Source organism: Dermacentor silvarum, unplaced genomic scaffold, assembly GCF_013339745.2.
Source record: "Dermacentor silvarum isolate Dsil-2018 unplaced genomic scaffold, BIME_Dsil_1.4 Seq11040, whole genome shotgun sequence".
Taxonomy (NCBI): Eukaryota; Metazoa; Arthropoda; class Arachnida; order Ixodida; family Ixodidae; genus Dermacentor; species Dermacentor silvarum.
In genome coordinates, this window is record NW_023605569.1 from 5,700 (window position 1) to 16,065 (window position 10,366).

Below are 10,366 nucleotides of genomic sequence, written 5' to 3' on the forward strand. Positions count from 1 at the left end.
GAGTATGCATTCAACACAACAAATGAAACACCCCTTTATCACAGACTCGCAATGTCGCTTTGTCAATCCTCATGGCCAAGGAATCTCGTTAAAGACCGTGCTCACACAACACAATTGAGCCCATCATCGGCCATCGCGGAGCATTTCGCACGCGCGACGTGCACCAACAAGGAAAAAAGGACACTTAAATCACTTACTTGTGTAACAATCCAGCACCGATTCCTTCCTATTTAGTGTGAAATCACAAATGCGACAGGAACACCACCTCCACCGTCCGCCATTAGCGAGTACTCGTACAGTTGTTTGTGCTGGAGGAATCTAACCCAGCGTGTAGGCGCGATGAAGAGGTGGTAAGCAGCGCCACCGCTCAAACCCTACCTGCGTCTTTTTGTGTGTTTACTATGCTCGCACGCAAATAATGTTCAAACAGCGTTATCTATGGTGATATATGTAACTGGCAGTGAGAGTAGACAGTTTCTTTACGTTATATTCTTTGGGTGTTCATTTTTCACTAGTAACATGTTCAGTTGCCCTCCTCATGAAATTACGGACGGCTCTCCGTATTTCAAAAACGGAGCTCACGTCCGTCTTTTTTACGTAGAATCCCGCCGTTTTTCATAAAACAGAATGGTCTACGTAAATTTTACGTAGGTTTTTGCTGTAAAATTACGGAAATTTTTTACAGTGTAGGACATATGGCTCAACGCGTACGCTTGTATCAGCCTCGTCACGTTGTGTTCCTTCATTCCTTTCCTCTTGTTCGCGACCCGCCGCACGGAAGTGCGTGGCGGCGGCCCCTTTCTTCTGCAGTCGGGCATCTAGCTCGCGGTTGGCACTGTTCTCTTCAAACCACAGGCCGAGCACTCGCAACTTGGACACCATCCGTATTTCTGGGTATAACCCCAGAATTTGTTCATATATTAGTTAGAGATATCTACGTTTCATAAACATACATGTTTGAAGCATTGTTACGACGCCAAAATGAAGAACAACGACTTTTTTGAATGGCTACCATAAACATTTCTGCTGTGTAACACAAGTTTGTTTAGCTGTTTTGCCATGTCCGCTGTTAATACAAGAAATACAAAGTAGGAGCTCTGTCATATTGTCACAAAAGAGCGCGTAATCAAAGCACGCGCCGCGTGTCACGCAAGCGAGCGAAAGAACACGCCGACCCCGCGGCAACTTCAACAGAGGTGGAGAGCGCATACGCCTCAAACAGCTACCCGACCAACGGCGTCTAGAAGTCTAGAAGACCATAGACGAGACGACGGTAACGAGAGAGAGAGAGCACACGCGCGCGCCGAGACGCCTTCTCACCCGGCGAGCGATAGAGATAACTACAGCATGAGCGTGCGCCAACAGCATGAGTCATCACCTCTCCTCGACAACACTCCGGCAGCGGTGGTCGAAGGTACGAGAAAAGACTCGAAGGTTCCCAAGCTTTGGCCATGCTACCAGATCACGACTCCAATAGGAAAGTTCGAGAACGCCTGTGGAAGCTATGAAACCGCCGTACGAGAATCATCAGCGAGTTCAGTCCGCACCGGTGAAGTGATGTAACGTGAAGACCAAGCGTCTGCGGAAGAAGGGGATTTCCCGGCAGGCTAGTCGACGAGTTCATCGAGCGTCTGCATTTCCGGAAGAAGTTCTTTCTTCGAGATTCGCCCCGAGCTACGCCGAGAACGTCTGACTCCAGGAAGCACGGTGAATACGATTGGACACTTAATGTTCTTATTCATTTTGTAATTTACGTGTTGGACTCTTAGTGCTTGTCGTGAATTATTTTCTTGTGTTTGTTAATACCCATCTGAATTGTATTGTGTTGTGTCTAGTCTAAGTGTGCAAGTGTGTGTGTAACTGCCTTGTGTGAAGAATATATTTTGTTGTGTTTTGACAACTCTGGGCTGTGACTCGGTCTTTGGACAGCAACCGGCGTTCCCTGGCTCACCAGAGGGCCAATTCTTAAATCTCCTTGGTTTCGTGGGATTATTTTCGGAAGCTGCTAAGTCGGCTTTGGAATTTGGTCCGGCGTCTGCGCCTCGTACACGGGGTCGGTGACACATATAAGCGCTAGCTTATCAGATGATAAAAAGCTCGACGCAGAAATCAAGAGCTGTTTTGTTTTGTTTCAGAGTATCAAACAAGATAAGGGTACAATTTACTATCTCGTGAAGGCTACATATAATGAAGATGACGTGTGGGGCACTGATTTCACATGTGTGAGTGTAACGGCAACAGAAGTCTCTGAAGAAAAGAAGATAATTGAAGCTACAATAACGTTCAAGAATAACGCTTCCTCAACACCGTGAGTATCTTTATCTTTATAATGAAATACAGCAGAAAGCTACAGTAGCGTCAATGAAAAAGGAAATTAGTCAATAAAATTAGTTCGGTGCATATATACCACGAAACGAAATGAATCGGATAGTTTCTACGTTCTCTCTGTGCATTCTAGTATAGCAAGAAACCGACGCTTGAATTCAAACGTCGCTCTAGGAAGCCGCCCAAACCGTTAAGGAAAGGCTTAATTACGACTTTTCACAGCTCATCCCATCTAGAGCATTTTTATTCCATAAATGTTCTTCATTTATGTCCTACAGGTTGTTTTTTTTTATGTAGTTGCGATGCATTGGCTTAACTGGCTCCTTGTGATGACACAGGACGAAAAAAATCACAGCATATCCACGGGGTGAATGATGATGAGTGGGCGAAGCTCCGGAGGGAATCATCGGATCTCCCGCTTAAGGGGACGCTAGCACAAACGCGTTAGAAACGTGCAGTACTCTCTAGTAAGGGGGAGCGGCCACAGCGTCTTACGCAGCCATTTACACATGCCGGAACGTGTACCGCGTTTGCCGACGCCATCACATGACTGCTGAGAGAGTATACCCCCCGTATTTATAAACGCTCCTCGACTTGAACTTTACTTGCCACCGCCTTGGGCAGCGCGTTCGAAACGCGTTGAAGCTAAGGTGGAGAGGCCACAGCGTCTTACACCAGCTTCTTACACGGGCCGTAACGCGCTAGCACAAACGCGTTAGAAACGCGCTAGAAACGCGGCCTTTCGTTAATGTTGGGTATTTATTGCCATCGTGTGCTTCGTGGCGTAGTGGTTAGCGCCGCGCGTTCGGAAGCGAGGGGTCCCTGGTTCGATTCCGCGCTACGGACACAACTTTCGCAATTTTATTGCGATAGCAATTATATGGACACTCAAAAGCAGATTTCTGCCGTCGGCGTCGCCGTCGCCGTCGGCGTCGCCGTCGCCGTCGCCGTCGCCGTGAGGTTCCGTATGACGTCAATGGAGATGAAATCGTGGCCGCGCGCCGCCGAACGCTGTATGTGCGAGTGAAAGGGCGCGAGGGACGCGCTGTTTCACGGGGAGTGAACGCACGGCGGAGAACAAACGCGCGTTCTGCGCCGTGCTTCCTTAAGGGCTGCAGAAGTAGGCGTCTCTTTCCTCCTTTACAATCACCATATATGTAGAGCAAACGCGCCTTCTTGCAAATGCGCGAGAGGCCGTGGGGGAGGGGGGGAAGGGGGAGGGAAGGGAGGCGACGTTTAGCTGCGGCACCAAGTGCCTATTTATATGAGAGGCTCCAGCAACAGTCACCAACGCCGCACGCATTTTGAGCTAACGCGGGCAAAACGCCGATGGCGTCGACAACAGTTCTGCGTGTTGTTGCTACCAAAGCCGCTCACCTTACTTCGTATGACATTGCTGTGTTGCTATCGCATTCATTGCTTCGCCCTTAGGGCGAAACTGTGACATTTTTTTTTTTCATAAAACGCCGGAATCGTTCTCCGGAAGCCGGAAGCTGGCTTCCGGAACCGGAAGCGGAACCGGAAGCGCAAGTCGGCTTCCGGTTATACTATACGTATACATATATATGTATATATGGGTATACATACATATACGGACACACAGCGCCATCTATTGAGCAATTCATAAAACTAGACGTGGCTACCTACTACGACGGGGACGAACGGGTGCCGCTATAAGGAGCTTCGCCCCTAAAAGTGGTTGCAGTTTCACCTGTAAGGCGAAGCGTCAATTGCGATAGCAAATTTGTAGAGAGCTATACGGAGTAATATAGTAGCTTTATCAGCTGTATAAACTTGGACATGCAGCAGCACCGGCAACACGCAGAACTAATGTCGACGCCGTCGGCGTTTTGCCCGCGTTCGCACAAAATGCGTGCGGCGTTGCTGACTGTTGCCGGAGCCCGTGATATAAATAGGCACTTGGTGCCGCAGCTAAACGTCACCTCCCTTCCCTCCCCCCACCCCCCACCGCCTTTCGCGCGTCGGAAGAAGGCGCGTTTGCTCTACATATATGGTGATTGTAAAGGAGGAAAGAGACGCCTACTTCTGCAGCCCTTAAGGAAGCACGGCGCCGAACGCGCCTTTGTTCTCCGCCGTGGGTTCACTCCCCGTGAAAGAGCGCGTCCCTCGCGCCATTTCACTCGCACATACAGCGTTCGGTGGCGCGCGGCGACGATTTCATCTCCATTGACGTCATACGGAACCTCACGGCAACGGCGACTACAACGGCGACGCCGACGGCAGAAATCTGCTTTGGAGTGTCCATATAAATGCTATCGCAATAAAAAAATTAGGGGTGGGCCACCCTAAAATTGCGGCGTGGGCCCACCCCTAATTTCGGCTGTTGTATGGACATGGCCCAAATTAAATTTCGCGGTGTTCCAACTTGACCTTTGAACGTGGGCCAACTGAATATATGGTTCAGAATATATTATGACAAAGGTTTGGACAAAAGTTATGGTCAATGTAGAACTACACCTGCAAAACAGGCATGACTCATCGCAATGCTTTAGACCTTGTCTACTATAGAGTACGTTGCTTGTGTATTGCATAACTCTTTTTAAGAGAAGTAGAGGTGTTTGAAAATTGTGATAGAAGTGTGTCCAAATTCCTCATATTAGACCAAATATTTAAACAAATGTGCCTTAGAAGAAGCCATTTGCAATGTCGCATAATTCCGCACTTGACACTGCGGTGCTCACATGCATGTTTGAAATTACAGACAAACTTCTAAAGAAACGGTCACCGCCGTTAAGATGTACGATTATAAAAATAAGGAAAACGCCATAGAATACAAGACACATGGTAACTTTCCCTTATCAAGCTTACCCGCAGTGATTGCATCTTGACATAATGCAGCATTTCCTTTCACTGATTTATTTAAAATGCGACTGTGAATCTTATGGCGCTTAGCCAGAGCGCACATGATTTTGTTGAAATGGAATGTTGTAAGTGGTTGTACTTCAAATAGTACGTTTAAAGAGAGAATAACGTTCTTTAAAGGACCCCTAAACCACCCAGAGGTCGAAATTTAGTTGTGGTGTTGCAGTTATGCACGAGTCTACAACGAACACGTAGCCGCGAGAATTTTTCTAAATGGTGCAGTAATAGAGGAGTTACAGGCGTTTGGTGGGGCATAGCATAACATGGCCCTCGCTCGTTTCGCTCTTTCCTTCGCTACTCTCCTCATCGAGTGCTTCTCCAAATGTCACGTGACATAGGACATCGCCAACGCGCTTCTCAAAACACTGCCCACTTCCGGTTTAGGTACGTCGACGCTAGCCGCAAATATACCGACGGCGAACCGGCCTCCAGTGCCGTAGAACGTCTGCCACGCGATTGGTGTCCAAAGGAGACAGCAGTTCGGCTGGCGCACCGCCCGCTGCACGATTAACGGGCCAATTGACGACCGCGAAGCTGCGTGCCTCCGCCAGTGGCGACGAAAACATCGGCTGCAGCTTCTGTTCCTAGCAAAATAACTTTCCCAAGGTAAAGTGATGCGTAAATTGTACATTTTATGAAGAACGATATCCACTGTCAAACGTTAAACATGAACAAGAGCTTCCATACTTGTCGAGCTCAGCTGCAGTGCATGCTACCGACGGCAGACGACCGGCACGGCTGTGCTCGCATCGCAGCCGATGGCGCCGCTAATGTAAGCATATTTGCTTCTTTGTGTACAATTATTGCGAAGAGCGATAACAACGTTATTCATCGCGTCGGTTATTCATTCCGAAGCGCTGTCCGGTTTAGGTTTGAAGTGAACCGGAAAAGGCCTAGCGACGACATCGGCACCGTCGAGCGATCGGCGGTGGTGGCGGTGAGGCTGCCGCACAATGGGTCCCGGTCTCATCCTCTCTATACGGCAAGAATATCTCGCCATTCGCGACGAAAACCGCTGTCGAACGGTGGCGCGCGAATGACAAACGGCATGCGGCGAGTTACCGCGCCGGAAACGGGGACGTGGACTCGGCGCTTCTCGGCTACCCGCTGTTGCTGCGCTACCGGCCGGTGTTCATGCGAAGCGTGCCGCTATCGACCCTGTGTTGCGCGCTCGTCTGTAAAGGCCAACAGTGTCGCACTCTGTTCGCGCAGCTAATCAGACCGCTTAGCACGACTGTGTTGGAACACGAGCGATTTGGCACTTGCGTTGCGGGCTGTAATTACCGATTCGCAAGGGCACACAAGCGAGCAACGACGAGAAAGAGCAGGGAGCCCGTGTACCTGCTAGCAGACAAACCGGAAGCCGCAGGTTTTTGTTCGACCAATGGGCATCGTAACCGCCGCTGACATAACCAGATGCACCCTGCAGACATCGTGACGACCGCTGGAGATACTGGAAAGGCCAGAAGAGGAGGACTGCATTGCATTTTTTTCTTTATTTTGTGGCGCTCCCGCAGCGCATGTTTACTTGGAATGTTAATAAATTATCTGAGGTGGTTTAGGGGCCCTTCAAATTGGCATTTTGTTTTAGTAAACACATATGTTGTCGCAGAAAAGAGCAGCGCTTCAACTTTTTATTAAGAACCTTGAGGTCTCATCAAATTTTGCAGTTCAAGAAGCAACGTCACCATCCTAAAAATGAACAGCTAACTATTTTGCTTAAAATGTGGATTGCAAACATTTTCTACTACTAATCAGGGAACTATTTATTACGTGGCGGTTATGCTCTGGTGCCGGTCCATTTCTTCATGGCTTGTTCTTCCTATCCCAGTTACTACAGTCAGATGTTACCCAAATAAAAAAATACACTTTCTACACAAGCAAGACATACACAAAATGGAGAACACATTGATGACACGGACCGAAAATACGAGGACAACACAGTCGCAAATGCCCCCGTGAATTTATTTCCTTTCTTGAGTGCGTGTCCTCTTTCCGGAAAACTTGTCTTGCAGTGAATGAATATTGGACCCAGAAGCAGGTGCTTTTCGCAAAATCAGCGCATGTGGCATAAGGCAGCGGCTATGAGCGGCGCTAAGCAACGCGACACACGACGTGCCTTGCCAGAATGTTGGCAGCACCCGTTCCACGCAAAAAAAAAACAACAACTTACGTTTGACACACTAGCTCATAAACAAAAAACAATTAGGCCATCGAGTGAGAAATGAATGCACCGAACATTCCGACCTTTATTTATCTTTGGTTAGTACCTTGCCTGCTGCTTATCTTATGGATAGTATAAAAAAATGAAAAAGTTGCGCAGACTTGCATTTTTATCACAAGGTTTTAGTTTTTATAGATCAAAAATGTTATCTAAGCTTCGAGACTTGTCCCTAAGCTTCATATAGTAGAAATAATTTCTCAAACAATGACGCGCCAGCATCACCTCGGTGCATTAGGCCCTAATGTACGCGCCATAGAATATATTAGTGGCGTTAATGTAAGTGCGTGAACCGATGCCTCAAATTTCATTAAACTTGCATTATTGCTTTTCAATGCTTCTATCTCGTCCTCGAACTCGTCCTCCCTTGAACCCTTGCCTGAATTTTTTGTGCTTTTATTAGAGTTTATATAACCGAGCTCTTAAAAGAAGGAATACTGCAGGTTAGGCTAATTCCACTTGCAATGTCCCTACATAGACGGAACAGTCGCTGAATGCAATCACTTAAATCCATGTAGCACTTTTTATTAATATCGCCTGGTGCGCCAGACCGCAGAGCATGCCTGTCCTATATTCCTTTTTTAAAGAAATGATAGCGCTGCTGCGCCCCTAAAGACTCGTGCTTAAAGCTAAACGGACAGTGCAATACTGAGAGACTCTAGGCACCTAACTTCGCCAAACGTCATATTCGGTCAATAGCGTGATGTTTATTCGGATATCAAAGCTAAAGACGTGTTGTAAGAGGGCGTTTGCATTCCACAATCAGATAGAAAGATGACACCAATAGTTAGCCTTCTCCTTGTTTCCAGTTTAAGCGCAAGTCCTTTCAGGAAGGCGGCATGGAGGCAAGGCCTCGATGTCACCTCATGGGAGACCTGAGCCCGGGTCGTTACACTTCGCCGTTATTTAATAAAGTTGTTTTCATCCATCCATTCATTCATTCATGTATAAGGAAATATGCAAAATTAATCTAATATTGTGAAGAAGGCATGCTCGATAAATTCGCAGGGCCACCAAGCTATCAAGGTATTGACGACCTTTTATTGACGACCTAGTATTGACGAAGGTATTGAGCGTGTGCTCTCTCTCTCTCTCTCTCCAGTTAACGTCGCTTCGTCGAGGCCCTTCTAGACGTCCAGGCGCCGTTGTTCGCATTGTTGTTTGAGGTGTATGCGCTCTCCCTCTCTGTTGAAGTTGCTGCGGGGCCGGCGTGTTCTTTCGCTGGCGTGTGTGAGACGCGGCGGGCGCTTGGATTACGCGCTCTTTTGTGACAGCTGCCATGCCCCTTCTAGCCTTTCAGGCCCCATTACAGCTGTAGAAAGGGGGAGTCGTTCACTGCTAAAGACTGGAAATGGTAGACGTCATCTATCCGTGGATCAAACTCGTCGGTGCCATGCTAAATGCAAGGAAAACCCCAGATCGCTCCTACCTTCATCCGCGCTTAATTCTCCCGCACCTAGCGCTCGAGAACGCGTAAGGTGATTTAGAGCCATTGAACACTTGAACTGGTGAAACGACCAGCAGCCGGAAATGTTCGTTTAGAGGAAAGCACAAGCTTCTAGGTGGCTGCACCTAGAATCCAGGGATTGACGTCATTATCTGAAACCCGTTGGTGTTTCTACACGCGATCGCCGCATCATGTTTGTTTAGTTAGGATTCGAAATTTCTTTCAAGTTTACCCGTCCTATCAAACTGCAATACCTTTTTGTTTTTGTCTGAAACACTTCTATGGCCACCCCTACTTTGCTCTCAGGGCGGCATTGCGACTCCACGATTGAATGAACATTACGGGGCCCATGATTTACCTCTTTTACTTTTAGCTTGTAGGACAACATTTGCGTCTTATTGCGTTCTACCAAATATATCTAATATGAAATTTACCATATCCTTGTGTTTCCAAGTGAATTGTTGCAAATCACTTTTCTAGTTCTTTCGACGCGGGCGCATTTATTAATTTACAATTTTTATTTTTCTACAAAGATAACATCTAATATTCAGTATAAGCAAATATTTTTATTTGAAATTTTGCAATAATTACTACAATGTTCGGACAGAATTTGTGATGGTTGTTTAAAAAACCACCAAGACAAACCTGCAGAACTAGAAACTACATTCTCGAAATAAACCGAGCACTGGTCGTTTTCGCAGCTAGCATCAGGCTTGCGTTCCTGGCTGCTGGGCGTCCGCTGTGGTCGCCTTGCAATCATCATTATATACAGTGTACCTTTCCCGGTTCTCTGCCAAGTATTCAAACAGGAACAGACAGCAGGGAGGTATGCTGCTCACTTTGCTTTCGTGCACCCACAGTTCGTAATCTGCAACAAAAGGAGTAAGAGGTAATATTTATGTCATAGCAGAAATAGTCTGAGTTACATTCTGACAACGTTTTTTGGAATAATAGATTAAAGGCGCAGTACGCGTTGTGACAATCATGAGACAAAACGTGAAGATGAGCTTCGATAGTAGTGTACTTTTTTCTAGCAATTTGTTAGGTTTTTGGTCAGGTCAAACACATAGATTGCACGTTTGTCTCACAATATTTATTCCAACGCTTTAAAATTAAGAGGTAATAAAGCAACTGTAAAATTACTAAGATACTCTATGGCTATCTGCAATAATGTCAAATACTGGTCCATAGAGTATTTCTATTTGTTACATAACTTTAGTCAATTGTGTTCAACTCCTCACAGACGCGCGAGCACAAAGTCTAACACGGGCATAAAAGGTACAAAAGAAAGTACATGTGGGTAAACAAGAAGCAAACGGGAATTGTGGTTGCCGTGCCTTCAAAAGAAGTAGCATTGGTAGCATAAATCGTCAATAGCCACTGCAAGTATTAGTTTTTCTTCGACACACAAAATAAGACTAACTCTGCTAAGGGAAATGAATTGGTACTTGTTGACTAAAATTAAGACATGACTTAGTTTAAAAGCGCAA

At 46.7% G+C, this 10,366-nt stretch overlaps 1 protein-coding gene across 1 annotated transcript; it reads left to right on the top strand.

The window, feature by feature from the left end:
- Nucleotides 1–1,366: 1,366 nt before the first annotated feature.
- On the top strand, nt 1,367–5,130 carry LOC119434488 (female-specific histamine-binding protein 2-like; the record flags this gene model as incomplete). Its single annotated transcript, XM_037701632.1, has 3 exons — nt 1,367–1,414; nt 2,136–2,308; nt 5,048–5,130. Coding segments are annotated over exons 1-3 (304 nt in total), but the record flags the coding sequence as incomplete, so codon positions are not given.
- Between the last annotated feature and the right edge of the window lie 5,236 nt (nt 5,131–10,366).